The sequence below is a fragment of the Erigeron canadensis genome, chromosome 9 (genome assembly GCF_010389155.1).
Source record: "Erigeron canadensis isolate Cc75 chromosome 9, C_canadensis_v1, whole genome shotgun sequence".
Classification (NCBI taxonomy): Eukaryota; Viridiplantae; Streptophyta; class Magnoliopsida; order Asterales; family Asteraceae; genus Erigeron; species Erigeron canadensis.
In genome coordinates, this window is record NC_057769.1 from 27,183,959 (window position 1) to 27,207,084 (window position 23,126).

The window sequence follows — 23,126 nt, forward strand, 5'->3', positions numbered from 1 at the left end:
CTCATCTAACCTAAGACGTCTTCAAAAGTATACATATATAACTAATAAAAGTTCAAAAAAACAAAGTAATACTGGATAAAAGTATTGATCCATACTACTAAAAACTCCCAAATATATCCCGGTTAAAAAGATTAATGGAACCCGCTTAAGAGGCGGGGTCTTATGCGGGGAGTCCTATTTAAATGATAATAAGACCCGCTTAACAACCTGGTCCTTTTGATTATAAGACCCGCTTAAGAACCGAGTTCTCTACAAAAACAACCGGATCTTATTAGCATACAATAGAACCCCCTCTATGTTTAGATACCCCTTTCCTACTGTCGTAACAATATTAAACACATTAGAGCTCGCTTTTTATTAGATTGCCAAATATGTTATAGAACCCGTTAAAATTAACAACCAGATTCTATATTAGCTTTGCAGCTTGTGCTTCAAGAATACAACACCAAATTTATCGATAAAACTTCAATAACAGTGACAAGTTTACAGCAACAGCAACATTCGATGATAAAGGGGAAAATCGACGAATGAAGCATCTCTACTACTGAGAAACTGTTTCAAACATAAATAATGTTTACATATATAACAGAAAACACATGATTCTTATTAAATATTTTTTCATCACAATAGTAGTATGGATCAGAGTTTAGTTCCACAATGAAAACTTATCTAACCATATGTGCATTTTCGTAGACCACAATTGACACGGTTTTGCATATTCTGGCCCAAACATCTCTATTCTGGCCCTGTTCAGACCCCAAACACCAATTTAAGTAATGTGCAAAAGTAACAACCTAAGGGACATGAAATATTAAAGAAGTTAAAGGGAATGAAAATTGCAAGATTTGGTACAAAACAGAGCCATTAATCTTGAAATGTGATTAGAGGTGTGAAACGGTATAAAACTGAACAGGATTTGAAATGGTCGAAAAATATCTGGTCTGAGAACAGGATAGCAATATACTATTGTTTCAGTTTCAGTTTAGAACTAGCTAGCACGGTCCCAAACAGAATCATAAACCAACTCAACTGTTGGGCTTATCATTCAAGCTTAATGTTAAACAGTGTCATTTCATTGCAATAGAAAAAAAAAAAAACTTACGGTGAGATATATCTCACAATAATTCGACTGAATATCACACCTACTAACCTGCAACTTCCATATCAAGTATCTCTTGAATTCTTTGCATTATTCTAGACAATTTAGTACAGTTGAATCAGTTCAAAGGATGAATCTCACCACTTGGGTTCTAGGTGTGCTTATTATGGTATACTCCTGAGAAAATCTCTAGTTTTCGGATTTGTTTTTAAAAAGTCCAAGGCACTAAGGTCTTGAAGCAGAGAACTTAATTACCCGAGTTTGGGAGCCTTCACAAATTTTATTACCTGTCATTTATGCATCGATTACTATTTCCCACGCCACATTTCAAGAATACTCAACATTTGCCACATTACTTGTGGCCAGAAATACTTATATGCTTTGATATTAAGATCAGGGGAGACAGAGACAGTATGCATTGGAAATAAGACTACTCGTGAATCTTCACGAGGACTGACCTTCGTTGATCTACATGGTGAATTTGGATTTCTGATTTATAATGATGTTGACGCGGAGCTGGCGAGGCGAAGGATTTCTGTTAATATCACCCGAAATATATATATATATGTTTTTGAAAGCAAGCGATATATTATTGTACACAAATGAGATGGCTAAACTATGATCATTCCAAAATCATGATCTCAAATCCAAAATTAATCAAGAGATTCAGAAGTAACGTTTTCATATTCAGATTACAATCCAACTAATAGATTTAAAAAAATAAATAACGTAGAGCATATTAATTAAGCAATATTGTTAAAAAAACTTGAAGGCGAAACCAGGCTCTCCACATACTCGATCCCATGGATCCTACGAAAATAGCTAGGCCTTTCTGAAATGTCTATCAATTTATGCGAATGTTTCATTGTGTCATAAATAATTACAGGGCTGTACATATACCACCACTCTGGATTCAAATTTAACGTAAACGAAGATGCTTCCAACCATGACTTCTCACCACCTTCTCCGGCCTTCATTACCCACACCGCAAACTGATGCCTCCTCGGAGTCTCGAATATGCAAAGGCCGTACCCAAAACACACGAGTACTCATCAGATGATCTATCAAGAAAAGGTAAATGTATATGCGAAACTAGCATGTTTTTCACATCGAGTGCCACGATCTTTTGGGGCTGATCTTGGTGGTCTTTGTTATCACGACTATTTGCAATCCAATGCAAAGATCCATTTGCAAATGTACCCACATCATTCAACCCGTACGCATTTTGAACGAATTTTTCAACACGGTCCATGAATTCATTTTGGAACTAAAAACATCAAAAGTGTGCCGCTTCTTGTAATTAGAAGTAGAGTCATTTTTATTAGTACAACCTCTAAATCTAACAATCTTTAAGTCATCTGTATTGCATATTATATGATAAAATTTGTGTTGTAAGATACAAAATAGGGTTTCAATAATTATCTGGGATAAAAAACTGAACCAGTTTAATTTATAGAGTATTTGGCCCATTAACAAAATCCTCGACAAACATCTGGTTTGATCTAATTGTTATAGAATTAAATCATGATCCATATTGCATTATATCCCGGGGCCCGGGCTAATTGGTTTTGGGCCTTAAACAGAGTTGGTCCTTATAAAATACAAAAAAAAAAGTTTCAAAAAAATAAAAAGAGCTTGACCATTATTACATTGTTATAATGCAATTGCTTCAGGATACGTAGCACTAACTTCCATTCGCAACGACACTAAATGGGCTTGCATCCTTCCCACATACGAACCAGAAACGCCTCTGCGGCTCTGCCCAAGTTTCACTATCTCCATCTATGAAGGGGAGAGAAAAAAAATTAGTAGTTGAGATTTGAGGAGAGAGAAAAATAAGTGATTGAGATTTCTTCTAAGATTTTGAATGAATTGGATGTGTTGTACATTATGCATTATCATGTGTACAATGTTGAAATTGAAAGTTGAAACCTTTTTGCTTTACGAGAAAAAGCACTCGCGCGTTGCGGCTGTAAGATAGTGGGGGTGATAGGTCATATAAGGTGATATATCATAGATTCTAATAATCAAATGCCTTATCCGTACAGGCTCCGTCATCGAATTTAAAAATTCATCAAAAGTATATCGAATGACATATCTAACAAAAGAGTATGAAATTTTAAAAACACCCATATAATTTTTATAATTTATCGATGTACGGTTTTTGAGATAAAAGATTTTGAATAAATTAGAGAAATAAAATGATTTATGGAAGAGAGTGGTTGAGATTTGAGGAGAGGAAAAAATAAGTGGTTGAGATGTATATAGATGTATTGTACCTTAGGTGTACATTGTTAAAAAGTGTAAAAATTTAGAGTAAACAGATGTTTTATAATGTAGTACAGATAGAGATAGAGATAATATATTATGATTATGTATATACTCCGTGTATTATAATACCCAATTACCCATATCATCCTAAATATACGAAAATATGTTGAACTAATTAACACGTGACTGATGAGTAGTGGACTATCGGAGGGAGTGGGTCTAGCTTGATGACACCTCTTGCACACCCTGAGCCGGCCATGCTAAAATACCTAGATTGTTCTAATGTATAAAATCAAAATGATAAATTGATAATTTGTTTTATCTTCTTGACATAATAATCTTTCCATAATTTACAATTTTGAGATAAAACTTCTTTATTTGTGATAACTTAAAAATATATCATGTTCACTATACCCCGGTTTAAATGGGGAGTTTATATGGATATATGATTAAAAGACAACTTAAAATTAAATAAAAAGAGACCCTGTAAACAATAGTTTTATATAATCACACATGAAAATTGACTTACGGGACTCAAGGTATAGTCGTAGTCTCGTAGATAGTAACAATTGGCTACATGACATTTTAGGAATAACAACGTTTTTGGGCCTAGCAATAGTCCTGCTTGACTTGATTATTTCATATTTCTATGTTTGATATTGTATGGTAAAAATTAGTCTTCTCTTAATTCTGTAACACCACCACCATCTATATATTTGGGGTGGAAATTAGCCGCAGAGAAGTTATCAGGGTACGTTCTAAATTTGGTTGCTAACCCGGAGTCTTTTCCTTTCAAATACATTGGGATCCCGCTTGGAGCAAATATGTCAAGAATTGGCAACCGATAATTGAGAAATTTTCCAAGAGACTGTCAAGATAGGAGGCCAATTTAATGTCCATAGGGGGCGAATGACTCTCACCACTTTGGTACGTTCCAGGTGCTCTTATTATGAATTACTACCATATATGTTGCATCAGTTATTCCAACTGAGAAAGATCTCTAGTTTTCTATTGCGTTTATTCTACATGAAAAAAGTCCAAGGCACTACGTCGTCGTGTACCAAACAGATCGAGTTATATGCTTTGATATTTAGGATCGGAGGAGACAGAGACCGTATTCACAATATAAGAGATCGGATGGCTAAACTGTGATTTTGCCAATTCAATTATGATCTCAAATCCAAATTAATTAAGATTCATACATAACGTTTTCATATTTTAGATTACTAACCAACTAATAAATTTCAAAAGGAAATAACGTAGAACAAATTAACTAAGGGGTATTATTAAACAAACTTGAAGGCGAAACGAGGCTCTCCACATACTGGATCCCACGGTTCAGAAAATAGCTAGGTCTCGCAGAAGTGTATCACTTTGTGCAAATGTTTCATTGCGTCATAGATAACTAGTTTGTGGAGTTCATTATCAATCAATATAAGAACCACCCCGTCGTCCAAAATAATTACAGGGTTGTACAGGTACCGCAACTTTTGTTTCAAGTTTAATGTGAGTGAAGACGCTTCCAACCATGACTTCTCACCACCTTCTCCGGCCGTCATTACCCAGACCCTAAACTCATTCCCCCCCGGAGTCACCATTTTAGCGAATATGCAAAGGCTTCCATGTAGCGTACCCAAAGAACACGACTTGTAAGATGATCCATGAGAAAAAGGTAAATGTATATCTGAGAGTACCATGTTGTTAACATCGAGAGCCACGATCTTATTGCAATGATCTTGGTGGTTGATACTACTATAAGCAATCCAATGCAAAGAACCATTTGAGAAGGTACCCACATCATTCAACAGGTTAGAATTTCGAACAAAGTTTCTCAACATGATCCATGAATTCGATTTGGGACTAAAAACATCACAAGTATGCGGGTCGTCGTTAGTACTATATGAAGAATACTTGCAACCTCTAAATCTAACAATCTTTAAGTCATCAGGGGTTAAACCGTAACCAAATCCACATACATGTTTAGAACTTTCCCTGCATTAAGAATGCAAGTCATCTGGAACCAGCTTTTTTTCTCCCGTTAACGGATTATATAAAACCATATGAGTGCACACACGGGGGTAACGATAATCTTGATTAATGACTAAAAGGACTATCCCATTGCATGATCCAGCAAACGTGACAACGTTACCTTTAGGGTTCGCAAAATTATCAAGAGTGACCATTTTTTCTTCCAAATTATCGTCTTCGTTTTCTACAGAAACATCGTCATCGGAATCTTCGAAAACATCAACATTAGAGGATGCAAAGGGAAGGAGGATCTTTCGATCACCTCTCGGCCCGTAATACGGATCTGATAGAAGACAATTCCAACGCTTACATACGTATTTGAGCTTCACCGACAGGTTTAAGGGAAGCCGAACAAGTATATTATGTATGATATCGGCAGGTAGAGAGGAGATATCCCCCATCTGAACGTACTGTATATTATGATCTGATGATAATTATGTTGTAAGAAATAAATAGGGATTCAATAATAGTTTGGGGAAAAAGAAAGGGTTTCAATAATCAGTTTTATAGAATGTTTGGCCCATTAGCACCATCTTTCCAATTCGTTCATATGTCCATATTTGACAAAACCCTAGGTAACCTTTTGTTTGGGCTACGTACTTACTATTACTACTTATACTTAAGTTAAATTTAGAGAATAAAATATAAATACCCAAAATCATCCTTAATATATGAAAACCAAGTAAAACACAAAATAAGATGAACAACTCACTTGGAGGTAGTGAACCCCTTACACACCCCTTAATACATTGTTCTAATGTATTAAGTCAAAATGATGATTTTATGATATATGTTTTATCTTCTAAACACAATAATCTTTCCATAATTTACATTTTGAGATCAAAGTTCTTTATTTATTACTGACTCTGAGATTTTCTTTCAAAAGCCTTATGGATTACTTAAAACTAATTAGCATGTTTCTACTCAAGGTAGTAGATATCAGGAAAGAAACAATTGGCTATATGACATTTTAAGAATGACACTGTTTTTGAGCCAAACAAGAAGTGGCGTGTTGTTTGATTCAAAATTAGTATGGTAAAAATTAGTCTTCTCTTAATTCTGCAACACCACCACCATTTGGAAAGCAGAGCAATAATGAAATCTCTAAGAGGGGATAAACCGAGGCCCCCGTCCCTATTTGGTTTAGTCTCTTGCACCTAAAAAACCCAACATATCTTGTTCAGATCTGCATTATCCTTCCATAAGAATACATATGTACCGATTGAAGTTTATACTTATATTTTTAAATTCTATTATATACCAGAATTTTGTTTAGCCATCCGGTACAATTCTAGTCGACTAAAATGGTGATGCTAGTTAACAACCTAGGAGAACTGAAACAAAAACTGATTTTCAAAAAAACAAGAACCTGACCATTATTATTACATTGTTATAATGCAATTGCTTGAGGATATGTAGCACTAACTTCCATTCGCAACGACCCCCAAATGTCCTTGCGTCCTTCCCACTTTGCCTTCATACGGACCAGAAACGCCTCTGCCCAAGTTTCACTATCACCATCTATGCTCAGATCATAAGGTACCGAGAAACTGTTTCAAACATATATGATCTTTATATTTATAACAAAAAACACATTAATCTTATAATACTTTTCGTCACAAAGGTAGTATGCATCAGAGGTTGGTTCAATAATGAAAACTTTTAGCCAACGAAATGTGCACTTTAGTAAACCACAACTAACACACTTTTGCATATTCTCCCCATAACCTTGTCAAATGACTCCAATCCAGAGACCCATACACCTCTATTCTGAACTTATTCACACCCCAAACCCAATTTAAGTAACACGTAAAATAATGGACTTTCAACCACAGAAATGGAATTCCCATTCACAGCTTTTAGAAGATGCTTTACATAGACAAACATGAAATATTTTTCCTAAGTATGGGATGTGAAAGAAGTCAAAGGGACTGAACTTGCAAGATTGGATATAAAACGGAGCCATTTATGTAAAAATTTAACGATCAAATTCGAGGGATGTTATTAGGGGTGTGCAACGGCACAAAACTAAACCGAAACTGAAAATTTTGAAAATATCTGGACCGAAAACAGGACAACATACAATCATTTCAGTATCAATTTACCACTGGCTCGGTCCAAACAGGAACATAAACTGACTGGATGTGGTACTGAAACCAGCGTCATCCCATTGCAGTAAAAAAAACACACGTTTTACCAGACCAGTACCTGACTAGATGGGGTACCAAAACCAGTCTAGAAAAAACCGACTACCGAGAACTAGAAAAGCCTCGGTCCAAATTTAAGTATCACCATCTATGCTCAGATCATAAGGACTGAGAAACTGTTTCAAACATAAATAATCTTAGCCATGTCAAATCCACAGACCCAAACACCTCTATTCTGACACTGTTCAAACCCCAAACCAAATTTAAGTAACATATAGAATGTGAAAAACAGAAAAAGTAACAACCTAAGGGACTTTCAGCCAGAACATTTAGGAAATTCCATTGACAGCTTTTATAAGATGCTTTACATTGATAAACATGAAATTCTTTTCCCGGGGTGTGGGATGTGAAAGAAGTCAAAGGGAGTAAACTTGCAAGATGCCAAGATTTGCTATAAAACAGGGCCATTTATGTAGAAAATTAATTATCATATTTCCGCTAGGAATGTTATTAGGAGTGTGTAAACGTACAAAACTGAACCGAAACTGAAGAGGTTAAAAATATCTGGACTGAGAACAGGACAACGAATTATCGTTTCAGTATCAGTTTAAAACTAGTTCGGTCCCAAACAGGAACATAAACCGACTCAAAGCCGGGCTTGTAATTCAAATGCTAAACAGTGCCATTTCATTGCAGTAAAGGAAATGTATGCTTTACCATACCTAACTGGATGGGGTACAAAAACCAGTCTGGAAAGAACCGATAACTGATTTTATTTATAACTGGAAACAAGAACATAACTGTGTAATCGTGTATGCCAATTATGGTTAGATAAGAAAATTCCGGGTTCAACTATAAAAAGATTTCCCAGGTTTTACACACTCCTAAATACTAGAAAGCTAAATTTGAAGAATATGAACAACAATAAAAGTCAAGAAAATTAGAAAAAGAACGGATAACTTAGCAAAGATATTGGCCAAAGGATTTATGAGCCTTACCTCATTAATTCTTCTTGTGGAGGTCTTTTACTCGAGTTCATGTTCCTGCAATTTTATGAATGAGAAATTAACACTAGATTACGATGTATGTTATTTGATACAAAATGTGTTCACATAAAAAGCAAACATGGTATTGTGGTTCTTGATACTGTCATGTTACCCATCTATAAACTTACAGTGAGATATATCTCACAATAAGTGGCTATATTCGACATTTGAATGTCACGACTACTAACGTGCAACTTCCCGAGTTACAAATATTCTAACAAACTCTTGAACATCTTCATACCATATAAAGTATTTCTAGAATTTTTATATGTCCAGCTAACAATGTTTCATTAAAAATTACCAAATTATCAGTTTCCATCTATGAAATAAACTAATATGCCTCACTCCACAAATACTGGACCAGAAATCACTAACCTGCGGACATAAACGTTGAATAGATTTAGTGACTTCGTGGAAAGATTATATACAGCTTCATCTATATGATCTTTACCAAAAATATACACCACAGGGTAACCAAGAAGCCACCTATAGAAGGTACATTAGTAGCTCAATAATCAGATTGATTTCCAAACTTAAATATACAACAATGTCTCACATAAGGTATGCATGTAATATGTAATATGACTGTTTGTTATTCGGCTTTAGTGCTTTACCCATTTAGAGTTGGGACGGTGACAATTGTGTCTTGCATTAAATGACTTAGATCAATTAAGTCAGATGATGGAGTAGTAACAGAAAGCCAACTATGTGATGATTCAGGATTACTTGTTGAATCTTCCGTGCATTCAGAAACATCGTCTGTTGTTGCATCAACACAAAAGACTGATGAAAAAAGCTTCTGGAGTGATATAAACTGTGCTCCCACTAAACTCTGTTCGATCTCAGTTACCATCTAAATTGATGTAAGAAAAGAAATTAAAATAGAATGACTAATATTGAAATTTACGTCTGTGACATTAAGGTTTTAACCTTTGGTGGATCCTGTTCAATGTCAACAAAATGCAATTCTATTTCTTTGTTTACTGTTGACTTAATAAGTTCTGCAAGGCCTTTGACATGTATCAAATATATCATATCTTCAATGAGCATCACCCGTAAATTCCTAAAGATAGTAGACCCCTGAATACCAAGAGCAAATGAAAGAAATCGTTATCCTCAGATATCTAAAGCAAGTAAAAATGCAAATATTCTATATAGAGGAAAAAACTCTGAGAGTAACTAGGTGCATACATTTCAAGATATAAACTGGAGCTATGTGACAACAAAACAGAATGGAGAAATATGTATGATCGATCATAAGTTGTAACTATACCTCTTGGCTAAGCTTGAGAAATGAACATAGACGTTCTCTTAATTCGGGCAGCTTTCCACCATAATCTATCATTATAACTGGTCTCATCCCAGTGCATAATGCTAAGATATCTGCTGACATTCAAAATCCAAAACATTAATGAGTATGAGATGTGGACCAAATTATGCCCGAATATCACCGCTACTATCAATAGAACTACATTGAGATGCATTCAGTTCTTAATTAAACTTTACTACTCAGTTTTGAAAAGACGGGATATATACATTTAATCTTTCTGATATCAAACAGAGAACTTCCATATACAAAAACATAACGTTGGCTTTCTTTTAACTGGCGCCAACCAACAATCATCAATTCTAGTACTTGTTATGGGAGTTTAACAAAAGATAAAACTGCAAAACATGTGGTCATGCGGAAATTGACCAAACTTTTGAATATAAGCGAGTTGATATAAAACTCAACATGAAACTAAATGTCGTTTTTAATATAACTCCATAACTAGTTTCAACCGAATCAGTCGCAATGTAATTCGTTTGACCAGATATGACTATATATACCCTTTAGTACAACCAAGTAGTATAATTATAGAAACTAAAAAGACTTGCTCAAGAGAATGACACTCAGAGAAAAGGTATACTTTCGCAATTTGAACACTATTCTTTCGAATTCAAATTTGAGAACAATTTCATGATTCCCATACTCCATTCCAGTACTCTTAATATAAGCAAGTATAGAATAAAATTTCACACGGTCTTGCTATAGTTCTCTCTAAAAGCAGTCTCTTTACCCTACAGTAGAGATATGATTACCTATATCCCACTTCCCTTTCTACCCCAGCCATGATAGTATAGGGTATCGTTGATCTCGTTGTCGTAGTAATCAATGATTCAATCCTTTCATAAACAATATGTTTCTTTACCAATATAGTCTTGAACGTTATACGAGGTCAGATAGTACAACAACACACTAGAAATTCAAAACTTCAAAAGATATACATAAAAGAGCAAAATGTCCATAGAAACGGATACATTTTCACATAATTTGGCCTCGATATTACAACGCGATAAGATTTTATATAACAGCTATCTTATGTATCAAAGATACAATCTTTTATATTATTTGGGGTATGGTTGGAATGTTGGATAAATTTTAAAAACACTAAACCCTATTAAAATCCAATTTTCTAACTATTGGGGCATTTTTTAAGTATATGGGTGTTTTTTTTCCCTTTTTGCAATAAAACTATCAAACTTAAATGATATTGGTACAAATATGTAACAATAAATTTATGCATATGTCTGCTATAAATTACTATAACTCTAAATTAAAAAAATTATATATATAGGAAAAAAAAGGAGTACTGTAATGAAATGATGGAAGACTACCTGTTTGAAGACGACGCCTTGAAGAAGTTCTGAGGCGCCAATTGGTTTGAGAAAGTGAAGAATCAATTACCCTCATTATTTCATCATCATCAACTATATCATCCTCCATAATTAATATTATTAATTAAATTGTGAAGCTTTGAGATTTTGATAGTAGTAGATGTTTTTTATGACTGAAACAGAATACGCTATGTCAAGAAGGTGAACATGCAATGTTTTAAAAACGGATATTTTAGTTATACCGCTTGGAAAAATTTTTCGGTATTACCGGTATTATCGGTAATACCGGAAATACCGGCCGGTACGACTATTTTTATTTTATTATATTTTTTGTGTAAAAATCTTACAAAACTTGTTACAATTTAACCAAATATGTATTTCATAACAAAATATAGGTTTTAACATTCACTGATAACAAAAAATAACATTAAAGTATCACAAAAATAATTTTTTAAAAAATCAAAATTTATTTTTTGAAAATACCGGTATGGTAATACCGGAAAATACCAGGAATACCGAAAATACCGGCCGGTATTGAATAGTGAAAATACCGGACTTAAAATATCGACGTGGTCTCCGGTACCGATAATACCGGTAATACCAGCCGATATTTAACGATATTTAAAACATTGTGAATATGTGATTACCCATCACGTTTGTGTCACGTGATTACTAAGAAAAAAGTGTTGACTGAGGCCAAATAACTAGACCAAAAATGTTACAAATGAAAGCTAGAGATTTTATTTTATTTTTTTAAAGTAATATATATTGTATTCCATTCATATGCATCCGTATCAATTTTTACAATAGGTCAATATATTAAAATTAAACCAATCCTCCCGACTAGCTAATTGATCTCTTTTTCATCCTACATTTGTACCATAAGAATCCCAACGCCTTCGTGTTTTGCGCATATAGATCACTTGTTAGGTACCTGTAGGGTATCCACAGTGGTGTGGCAGTTGATATGCATCTGGTGTAAGTTGGAGCCACTGATAATTTTTTCGGTGAAAGATCTTATACAAATGCATGAGTTTTTAAGGGTATAGAGACGAAAGAAGAAGATCATTAAAGGTATAATCTTTATCACTTGTTGATGTATTTGGAAAGTTAGAAACGACATGAAAGCTAGAAATAAAACCTACAAATAGTGATACGGACGGAAAGTATACTCGTAATTAACTTAAAATAGTTTTTTCATTTTTGTTATTTTTCTACAAATTAGATTTTTATAAATTTTAAATGATTTAGTTTTTTTCATGTTGGTCATGACACCAATGGGTCAAATATAATTTTTACTACCCTTTTTGCACCCATATAATACTACCTTGGGTAAAGTGCTCCTCGTTGTCCTCGTCATGATGAGATATTCATATCTCAGTTTGTTTTTACATGGGACATCGAACTTGCGTTGACAACATAAGGAATCGTTATTGTTATGTATGGAATTTTAGTAAATTTGTATGGAATTTATTTTGGCTAATTGCATTGGGGTAACTGGATTTTTTTTTCCATTGGTTAATTGGTTTGTGACATTTTCCGATCACTTTCAAAATATGCCTAGGGAAAAATTCGTTGACGAAATTTCTTATGAAAAATCATAACTCTTTACCACCTAGTCAACTTAGTTTTTTTTTAACAGCGAGTTAGTAGTTAGTAATAAGCGGTTAGCATTCGATACACCACAGTGACATTCAATTGGGCAGTATGCGGTGCACGAACCACGCAAGCCTGTGATGAAACCCAGGACTCTTGAAACCCCCCATAGTAATCCACTCCTACAAATGTAGAAAGTGAGATTCGAACCCTGGTGATTTTTCCCAAGGTCAAAGACCTACCAATGGGCCACCAACCCATTGGTTAGTAGTGATAGTTATTTATAAGATCCAATATCCTACAAAATGTGCTTCATGCAATTACAAGTTGAGAAAATTGCGTCATTAGCCAAATTTCATTGCGATTATACAAAAGTAGCCAAGTTTTTTTAGATTTTCACAAAATAGTCAACAAAATCACAATGAACTGACAAAATCGCTATGAGATCTTCAAAATCGCAATGAGAACATCAAAATCGCAATAAGATTAACGGAATCGCAATGAGATTATGAAGAATCGCAGCGAGATTCTGATAATCGCAACGAGATCTTGAGAGCATAATCTCTATGAGATTCTTCTGCAGAATCTCTACGAGATTATCATAATCACATATAGATCATCAGAATCACATTGCGATTCTTAGAATCTCCTTGCGATTCTGCAGAATCTCGTTGTGATTTTGAAGTTCTTGTTGCGATTTTGTTGGTTATTTTGTGAAAATCCAAAAAAACTTGGCTAATTTGGTATATACTCGCAATGAAATTTGGGTAATGACGTGATTTTTTATGGGAGTGATATATATGTTATATGTACACATTTTATGTTTTACTTGGATCATAAGTTCGTAACAAAGTCGTATACTAACTTTTACTCGTATACTATTAGACTTGAAGTCACAACATAAGGCCATAAGCGTTACACACCCACCGGAGAAAGTAATACTGTATAAACAACATTTGCATTTTACAAGGCATGATGAAATATGGATACAAAAGTACCTATTTGGCCCTCGTATTATTCATATAAGTACATTTTCACCATTCAACTATTATAAGTCATAACTAACCTTCAAATTCATGTTTATCATTGCTCATACTTTCGAACAAACATTTCACATTTTCTAACGCATATTAGCTTAGCAAACGGCTGAAACCGACGGGTACGTACGTAAAAGACAGGGTAAACAAATAACTGTAGTAGCGAGTTGACCAAAACGCAGTTATCCAACAATACGAGGACCAAAGAAATACTTTCTTTTTTTTTGGTAAAATACGGATAATTTGTAGGCGTATCTTGGAGTCTAACCAAGATCAGGGACGGTGAAATGCTCTTCATCGTCCTCATCAAGGTGAGGTAATTCATATCTCGGCTTCTTGAGATGTGGGACATAGAGCTTGTTTTGTTTGTACGAGGCGTTGTTGATAGAGTGAGTTGATGGAAGTTGAGGAACTTCAGCCGCTTCGTCGCCAAACATGCCATAGTCACTTAACCACTCGAGCTCTCCAAATTCGAGATGTTCTTTCTGCACACAAATGAGTCACATTTTCAGTACTGTTATGTGAAATATTGGGGCAAATTGCAAATTAAGAATTATATGTAAAAATTGCAAACTAGGAAAGAATATTGGGAAAGGTTTAATACCCCTTAACTAATTAATTGTATCTTGTTTTTACACAAAAAATGTAGTAACATACATTTTTTTTTTAATGTAATTAACATGCTTATAAAAATAAAACCTTCATGTTTAAGATTGTTTTATCTAAATGCATATGCTTATTTGTATAATAGATAAACAATATCAAACAACTTTTAAAAAGAATGTTTATTAACTTGTTTTATAAGAAAATAACATTATGAAATGAAGTAATGATCGAACAGATTAGTACCTTGTCAGATGATTCGAAATCTGAAAATTGAAGGAGATCATCAACAGGCCAAGATGGTGGTGAATTGTATCCAGAAATCTGTTGTGGTGCGGATTTCATGGGAACGGTTTGTGGGACGTCGACATTCTTGTTGGATGATGGTGGTGGCGGCTCAGGGTGGTTCTTCTCGGGCTCTTGGGCAGAACCCGAGCTAAGAGCCACCCGGATCCCAGTGGCTAAGAAACGCTGGTGGTTGGCAGCAAGGCTGCCAGCCGAATGGATTGGTTCGTCACAGTCTCGACAAAACAAAGCACGATCCTCTACGCAGAAAATAAAGGCCGTTTTCTCCTGAAATGAATCGTTTTATATATACTAGCGTATATGAGAAACAAGTTCGCTTTCAACTTATAAAACGTGTTACATATGAACACAAAATTACTATAGATATATGGTTCAACAAATTAATTGTTTCAACTTATAAAACGTGTTATGAGTTCACGTTTTTTAATGGGTGTGGAGGCTTGGAAGATAATTAAGGTTCATACGAAAAATATTCATATATGAATATGGTTGATATTAGGTACAATCTAATATTTTAATCTGTTTTATTTATGAAAACTTTTTCTTTTACATATATATTCATGTACAAACTTTAGTTTATAATTTATAGGTTTTCATGGTTCTTTCAAATTTAGATAGTTCGCACATATGTATGTATATATGTGAATAAATTAATTAAAAAAATCGAATCACATAGCTTCATAGATGATCTATTCCATTTAGTTTAATCCAACCGATCGATCAGACTCGTTTTGTTTTGCCATGTCGTGGATGAATATGGTTCTTTCATTCCGAATAATTTTTTTTCTAGGGAATGAGTATTCTATTTAACAATGAAATGGAATACTTACTATATTTTACTATATATAAATCAAATATTTTCTAGCGAATCATTCTACGAGTATTAACTTCTTTTCTTATTCTATGTACTTGAAGAATAAAAATATCAAAAAATTAAAAAAGTACATAACATGAAGAATAATCTTTGTACTAATTAGCCAATACAAATTAAAGTTATAATCCTATGCTTATATATACTATATGAAACTTTGATAAACCATAAAAATAAGAGAAAAAAGTTGTTTGAGTAATTGATTCCACAACAAAACCAAATATATATGCATGATCTCATTGCTACATATATATATATATATAAATAGATATAGAGAAATTATAGATATAGTCATATTAGAGAAATTGAAGTAATTACTTGGCAAATATCACAAGGAGGGAGCTTATTAGAAAATGTTGTTTGCAATAACAGCCTTTGATGTTTGCTAGCAAGCTTATTGGCTGCATGAACTTCAACATCACATTTTGCACACAAAGCAGCTTCATCAGCACAGCATATCAAAGTTGCTGGTGCTTTCTCACACACATCACATTGAATCTTCATAATCTTTAAAAACACACCCCAAAAATCAATAATAATAAACACTCAAAAAATTTTAATCAAAAGTTCACAAAAATGTTGGTTCTAGTAGTATGTGAAAACACTTGGGTTAGGAGAGAAAAATGAGAAGATAAGGTGGTAGATTTTTTTTGGAGATCAAATGCAAGATAGAAATGAAGACAACATGGCATTTGTATGGGTCCAAATGTGTGTTTTTGTATGGCTAAAAATGAGTTTTGAATATAGTGGTTGTCAATTATTTTGATTGTATTTTTATTATGTGGATGTAGCTGGCTTCTAAAGTTCTAACCATCGCCGTACATGTGTTTTTGCAAGTTGTGATATAATGTAGTGGGTGGAAAAGGCCTAGAGATATCATAAATGATGTCAATTGTGTGAGCCTATATTCAATAAATGAAATACAATGAAATTATGTATAAGATGAATAAAAAGAAGATGAAGTTGGTTTACATGATCAAATAATATATTTATATTTTAAATTTAAAAATAAAAGAATTAAAGTGATAAAAGAGAATCCATCCAAAGAATTGTATTTTTTTTTTTCTTTAGTTTTGTTTTTCTTTCTAATAATTATCAACAACCAAATGCGTTAATTATCAACAACCAAATGCGTGATATTGATAGAACAGAAATTATAAATCTACAATAAATATATATTTTATTGTATAGTGTACAACTATATATAATAGATGTTATTATAGATGGTTAACTATTGATCATTCCCCCTAGTTTAATGGGTGGCTAATCAAAAGAAACTATAGACACAAGCTAGCTCACAATGTTTGATTTATATATACGCAAAAATCATATGAATAAAGCCTTGTTTGAATATTACTACATTGGTCAATGCTTTCAAATTAATTAGTCCATTACCCAATATGTCCGGCTTCAAAGTCATCTATCCATTAATCTTCTCTTTTCCAGTAAAAAGAGATAGATAATACAAGTAATGAAAACGACTATTAGGGCGCGTTTGGTTTACAGAATATTTTTGGAAGGAATAGAATCTTTTAAAGAAATTGGAATCTGAAGGAATGGAATTTGACGGAATGTTTTTGATTTTGTAAAGATTCAAGTGAGAGACGGAATGAAATTCCTTCCCTCATCCCCAAGGAATGGAGATTCCATCAAATGATGGAATGTTAACATTCCAACGGAATGTGATTCCTCCATCTTTAACCAACCAAACACACTAAGGAATGGATTTTAATTCCAATTCTCACATTCTGTGAACCAAACGCGACCTTAGAGATTTAACACAAGACTCATTTGAAATATTCTATGTTTCATCAATGAGAAAATTAATTCAAGAATGGACCAAATGGTCAGACTCAAGACATGACCAATTGGGATTGTTGGATTCTTGAGAAAGCGGGATTTGAATACCAACAATAACATCTCAGGTGAGTAAATGGACTTTGAATCAGTTCATTGCCCGGTTTGTGGAGGAATTCGATTGGTCCAAGTGGTACAACTTTAACTTCGAATCCGGTTAAATGGGTAAATGGGTGGGAACCTCTTGTCTCAAATACCCAAAGCGTATACCACATAAAACTTATGCCCGGTTGAATACCATTCTCATACATGAAGCATAAGATATATTGTTTAACTTCGCGCTAGTTCTTATGTTAATATATATATATCATGAATGTTATCTTGCTACCCCGGTATCGGTTTTGTGGTAGCTGGTTAGCTCATGGTGTAAAACCCCCCTTACATATGCTTGCTCTTTGTGAGATCTTTTTAAGAAAAATGGCAAAACTCAAGCTAATTAATGAAAAAAAGAACACAGGATTTATTCAAGCAAATTTATGATCATTGCTTCACATTGGATTTATCTGACAAAATTACATTCGTTGGCCAAGAATTTGCACATAACATATGCCATATCTAACTAGTAATTTCATTATTTGCTTATCAAATACCTTTAATTAATGATTTTTATAAGTTTTTAATTTATCTAATGTAGTATTTAGCTTTTAATTTGTATCTAACACTATACGTTTTTTTTATATAATTCAACTCAAAATAAATACTCGTAATTGAGTTCAATGCGATATATGGGTGTAATATCCTATCATGGCGAAGTGATGATCATATAATTAATGTAACCCATCATAGTTCATTACTTCATACCATATGCTATTATGCTTTAAGAATGAAAATATATATATATATATATATATATGAAGTCACACAAGATCAAAGAAAATCTTTAAAGTGACATAGGTGAAACACATTACATGTAGAAAATCACAAGAATCAAATATGCACAACTTTCATGATCAACAAAAGGCAACCTAAACTCAACCAGTTTATGATTTCACAAAAAGTGCATGTAGTATCACCCTACCACATATTTCCATGCTTTAATACCATTTACAAACTTGTATCACATTGTTCGTTCGTTCCAACCTTTCTTGTTCTGATTCCTTGAAATTAAAGCACGGATTAACGTTCATGCCAACTCAACTTATGGAGAAGAAAAGAAAACGAGAACAAGAACAAGAAGAAAGTCGGTTACAACATCAGTTAGTTCTGGTACTAGCTTTTGTTATTGGCTTTGTTGTTATGGACCCTTTTGAAATGAGCCCGGTTGGTGGGCAAGATTTTAAACCCGTGAGACACAATATTGCACCATATGACCAAGTGATGGGAAATTGGCCAGGTGACAATCTTAGTCGGTTAGGACTTGGAAACTTAGAGTTTGTAGATCAAGTTTTTGGACCCGAGTCATTGGAGTTTGATCCGCTAGGACATGGTCCATATAGTGGCTTAGCTGACGGCCGGATTGTAAAATGGTCAGAAGTAACTAGAAGATGGGAAACATTCGCTCTCGTTTCACAAAATTGGTAGGTTTTCTTAAACTGTGTTTTTATTTGATGAGTTTTTTTTTTTTTTTTGAAGGGCAAACTATTCTACTTATACTCCTAACTAGACGAATGTCTGTAATGTAACTTATAACTCTCGAAAGATGGAGTATATATATGAAATCTCAAATTCTCAATCAATTTGCAATGTGAGCAGGACAGAAAAGTTATGCGCGACAGGAAAAGACTCAACAACATACAAGCAATGGAAAAAGGAGGAGACGTGTGGGAGACCGCTTGGATTGAGGTTTGACAAAGGTAGCGGAAATCTGTACATTGCTGATGCGTATTATGGACTTATGGTTGTCGGTCCCAATGGTGGATTAGCTAGACCATTGGCCACTGAGATCGACGGGCAACCCATACTCTTTGCAAATGACCTTGATCTTCATAGTAATGGCTCCATATTCTTTACAGATACCAGCAGGAAGTACAATAGAGTGTGAGTTCCATAACATTTTTCAAGAAATGTTTTTTTGGTTCCATAGAATTTTTTTTGGTTCCATAGAATTACTATTATAAGTTACGTACTCTTCCATTTTAAATATTCTAGTTTTACTGTTTGAGTCTTTTTCTTACAACTTTGACCGTAGATATTTTTGTTTATGTTATATAACACTTGGTATAAAATATATGAATGAATTGAGTTTTAAATGTATTTTTCATTAATATAACATTCATCAAATATTACATAATACAAACACAAATATTTAAGGTTAAAATTTAAAGAAAAAAACTTCAAAAGTCAAATTAGTACATCTAAAATGGAATGGATGGGGCATAATATTTTTTTTTTTGGCTGTATGTAAGATCAAAACTAGTTTCATTTCAATTCCTCTTATGTTGGAAACTTGAAATTAATTTTAATCTATCCTAAACTTAATCCGGGCCGGCTGTTGTTTATGATCTAGCTGACATTTGGTTTTGCACTTTTACCTTAGGAGACATTTCTTTATAATGTTGGAAGGAGAATCAACAGGAAGACTCCTTAGATATGACCCTCCTACAAAATCAACTCATGTTGTATTAGATGGGCTGGCCTTCCCAAATGGGGTTCAATTGTCAAAGGACCAATCTTTTCTTCTATTCACTGAGACTACAAATTGCAGGTATATATACGGCATATATGTATACTATTTTAGTAAAAAATGTTGGTCTAAAACATATTTTTTCGTCCCTGATGATGCACATTCGTATGACAAGTTTCTCAATCTTTTCTAGGCTTATGAAGTTATGGATAGAGGGTGAAAAGAAGGGCAGCGTCGAGCTAGTGGCAAACTTGCCTGGTTTTCCAGACAATATAAGGATAAACGATAAGGGACAATTTTGGGTGGCTATTGATTGTTGTAGAACTAAACCTCAAGAAGTCTTGACAAATAATCCATGGATGAGGAGTCTATATTTTCGACTTCCTTTGAGGATGCAAGATTTGGCCCGGTTGATGGGAATGAAAATGTACTCGGTGATCACCCTTTTCGGCGAACAAGGGGAGATCTTGGATGTTCTTGAAGACAAACAAGGTGTTGTGATGAAACTAGTAAGTGAAGTTAGGGAAGCCAAAGGGATGTTGTGGATAGGCACTGTGGCACATAATCACATTGCAACTTTACCTTACCCTTGATGAGTAATTTGTTAGATTGTAATAAGCTATATTTAGATTAAGTTTGTTAATTTTTATCTGCCTTATTCGCCATTTCTATATATCCACATGGATTTGTATGCTTTTTTATCACATTTGACATCCAAAATACGAGTACTAATTTTGGGGAATTCTCAAATTTAAAATTTTATCAACGTCACAATAGGGGACAAAAAAAAAAGGGAAAAGAAATATATGGGTTTGAAACCGAACAAGGTTGTAACTAACTAAATACCCGCAACAAATATGTCACTTATTCACACTTATTTTTTCATGCTTTTAAAAAGTGTGAAAATTTTTATTAATTTGATCACATTTAAAAGTGTGTAGAAATAATTTACATTTAAAAGTTTGAATAAATTTAAAAAATCACAATAACTACACACTTATACATGTGAAAAAGAAAATTCACACTTTCAAGTGTGTAAAAATATATCAATTGTTCACACTTAAAAGTGTGAAAGTTAATTTATAACACTTATTTTCTTCACACATGGAGAGTGTTGTGTGAAGAAATCATGTGTTATAATTGATTTTCACACTTTTAAATGTGAAAATATTTGACAATTGTTCACACTTTTAAGTGTTAACATTTTGTTTACACATTTATAAGTGTGAAAAAAATTATAACTTTTAAAATTTATTCACACTTTTAAATGTAATGTTTTTTCTACACATTTTTATATGTGATTAAATTTATAAATTTTTTCACACTTTGTATAATCAAGTGTGAACAAATGAACTTTTTTTTAGTGACCGAACATAGGCGTGACACACAATAATAAATGAATTGAGGTCATAGACAGGTCAAACTTTCCGACCCATCAACTGGAATTCAAAAGATTAATAGGCTTTTGGTTTAGTAATTGGGTTAATAACTTAGTGGTAAGAAAGTCTATTCAGATTTAGGGAAGTCTCTAATATTGTTGTGCTTTTGGACGAACTATTAAAGGGTTTCCTCTAAGACAACACCGTCTACACACTCTGTTGTGATATTTAATCTGCACCTGTAAAAAAAAATTATATGGCGAATAATTATTAACTTTTTTTTAACAATAGTCATACTCTACATTTTTTATTTATTTTTTTTAATTTTATATTACTTTATAAACTTTATTAGACACCAAGATTTAAATAATGGTCTTGTCTTCAAAAGGGCAAGCTTATACCAAGTGAGTAACCCCACAATGATGTATAGTTACTAACTTGTAAAAAGTTAACTACAAATAACTAACATGTACTGTTAAAAATAAAAGTTTATAAATATATATATATATATATATATAGGATTGGGAAATATTCATCGTCTCACAATTTGATATTTGTTTCTTTGGAGTATGATTTTTTGTATATCAGGATTAACATGTTTAGTAATAATTGTGGCTTACATGGTTCAACTTTTTGATGATATAGTTGACAAAATAGATGTGTAAAAGTAGAACTGAAATTTGAAAAATATGAATATGACAACCCGATCGCAACATGAGTTAACAAACTCGAGATATTTGTTTGGTTTGGGCCTAAAGCAAAGATGTGGCAACCGTCAAACCTAGTCAATAGATTATAGATAACACATTAAAGTCGGCACTCGGCAGTATGAACCAAACCACAAACTAAAAATCCAACAAAAGTACAACTTGGTTTGCATGATATAAAGACAGCCAACAAAAACCCAACCAAAAGATATATATACTATTTTATACTCCTTCTATCCCACTAAAAGTATCATGCTTTAGATTTTCAAAGTCAATTTTTTACAATTTAGATTTTAAATAATTTTCTTTGTGTTAAATTATAATTCATGAAATTATATGAATTGATTGTGTTCTAACAATGTTTTCAATAATATAATTTCATTAAGTTTTATATAACACAAAAATATATTTAAAATTAAAGTTTATGAATAAAGACTTTAAATATTCAAAGTAGGACACTTATCATGAGACGGATGGAGTACTTAATAATTATCACTGTCCCTCTCATAAAAGTGTTAGACACAAAATTACTATTTTACCTTTAATAAATTAATTTACATTATCAATCTTATCTTATAAATTATCTCTTATCTTATAAATTATCTTCACTACCCCTTTATATTAATTACATGTACATATACAATGCTAGTTTTATTTTAAGCTTTAGCTATATTTATAAACATCTTAAAGTTTAATTATAAATATATAAAAGTTTTAATTCTACATTGTGAATCTCATGCTATACTTCAAATTTAATATTTTTTTTAAGGATTAATCACTGGATAATAAATATACTTTACTTGTTGTACATGGTTGCACATTGAACCAAAATATTGAAGTGTATAACCAACGAACTTTTTAAGTTTGTACATGGTTGATTAAATGTTGATCTGTTCATCTATAATAGCAGGTTACATGCTTTTTATTTTTTTTTTAATTAAAATTATTGATAACATGG

At 33.0% G+C, this 23,126-nt stretch overlaps 4 protein-coding genes across 4 annotated transcripts; 1 reads left to right on the top strand and 3 right to left on the bottom strand.

Annotated features, from left to right (window-relative positions):
- Positions 1-4,574: 4,574 nt before the first annotated feature.
- LOC122583455 lies at positions 4,575-5,799 on the bottom strand. The gene is made up of 2 exons (XM_043755857.1): positions 5,507-5,799; positions 4,575-5,362 (listed from the first exon to the last, which is right to left on the bottom strand). Exons 1-2 carry the CDS (start codon positions 5,797-5,799, stop codon positions 4,720-4,722), a joined length of 936 nt encoding a protein of 311 aa, XP_043611792.1. The 3' UTR covers positions 4,575-4,719.
- Positions 5,800-6,614: 815 nt separating this feature from the next.
- On the bottom strand, positions 6,615-11,423 carry LOC122582560. Its single transcript, XM_043754965.1, has 7 exons — positions 11,250-11,423; positions 9,865-9,974; positions 9,522-9,671; positions 9,206-9,444; positions 8,967-9,077; positions 8,544-8,588; positions 6,615-6,948 (listed from the first exon to the last, which is right to left on the bottom strand). Exons 1-7 carry the CDS (start codon positions 11,356-11,358, stop codon positions 6,789-6,791), a joined length of 924 nt encoding a protein of 307 aa, XP_043610900.1. The 5' UTR covers positions 11,359-11,423; the 3' UTR covers positions 6,615-6,788.
- Positions 11,424-13,784: 2,361 nt separating this feature from the next.
- On the bottom strand, positions 13,785-16,320 carry LOC122581772 (B-box zinc finger protein 24-like). Its single transcript, XM_043754048.1, has 3 exons — positions 15,981-16,320; positions 14,732-15,058; positions 13,785-14,367 (listed from the first exon to the last, which is right to left on the bottom strand). The coding sequence occupies exons 1-3, from the start codon at positions 16,164-16,166 to the stop codon at positions 14,146-14,148; spliced, it is 735 nt and encodes a 244-aa protein (XP_043609983.1). The 5' UTR covers positions 16,167-16,320; the 3' UTR covers positions 13,785-14,145.
- A 2,339-nt stretch (positions 16,321-18,659) lies between these two features.
- LOC122583985 (protein STRICTOSIDINE SYNTHASE-LIKE 13) lies at positions 18,660-20,675 on the top strand. Its single transcript, XM_043756354.1, has 4 exons — positions 18,660-19,036; positions 19,212-19,496; positions 19,996-20,163; positions 20,276-20,675. The coding sequence occupies exons 1-4, from the start codon at positions 18,660-18,662 to the stop codon at positions 20,673-20,675; spliced, it is 1,230 nt and encodes a 409-aa protein (XP_043612289.1).
- The last annotated feature ends 2,451 nt before the right edge of the window (positions 20,676-23,126 follow it).

Coding starts and splice junctions, on each gene's coding strand:
- LOC122583455 (XM_043755857.1), bottom strand. CDS start 5,799: ATGGGGGATATCTCCTCTCTACCTGCCGATATCATACATAATATACTT. Junction 5,363..5,506: donor CCTAAAGGTAACGTTGTCAC/GTTTGCTGGATC, acceptor TTCTTAATGCAG/GGAAAGTTCTAAACATGTAT.
- LOC122581772 (XM_043754048.1), bottom strand. CDS start 16,166: ATGAAGATTCAATGTGATGTGTGTGAGAAAGCACCAGCAACTTTGATA. Junction 15,059..15,980: donor CTCCTTGTGATATTTGCCAA/GTAATTACTTCA, acceptor GATTCATTTCAG/GAGAAAACGGCCTTTATTTT. Junction 14,368..14,731: donor ATTTCGAATCATCTGACAAG/GTACTAATCTGT, acceptor ATTTGTGTGCAG/AAAGAACATCTCGAATTTGG.
- LOC122583985 (XM_043756354.1), top strand. CDS start 18,660: ATGGAGAAGAAAAGAAAACGAGAACAAGAACAAGAAGAAAGTCGGTTA. Junction 19,037..19,211: donor GCTCTCGTTTCACAAAATTG/GTAGGTTTTCTT, acceptor CAATGTGAGCAG/GACAGAAAAGTTATGCGCGA. Junction 20,164..20,275: donor ACTGAGACTACAAATTGCAG/GTATATATACGG, acceptor AATCTTTTCTAG/GCTTATGAAGTTATGGATAG.
- LOC122582560 (XM_043754965.1), bottom strand. CDS start 11,358: ATGGAGGATGATATAGTTGATGATGATGAAATAATGAGGGTAATTGAT. Junction 9,078..9,205: donor ACCGTCCCAACTCTAAATGG/GTAAAGCACTAA, acceptor TACCTTCTATAG/GTGGCTTCTTGGTTACCCTG. Junction 8,589..8,966: donor TTCAACGTTTATGTCCGCAG/GTTAGTGATTTC, acceptor ATAAAATTGCAG/GAACATGAACTCGAGTAAAA.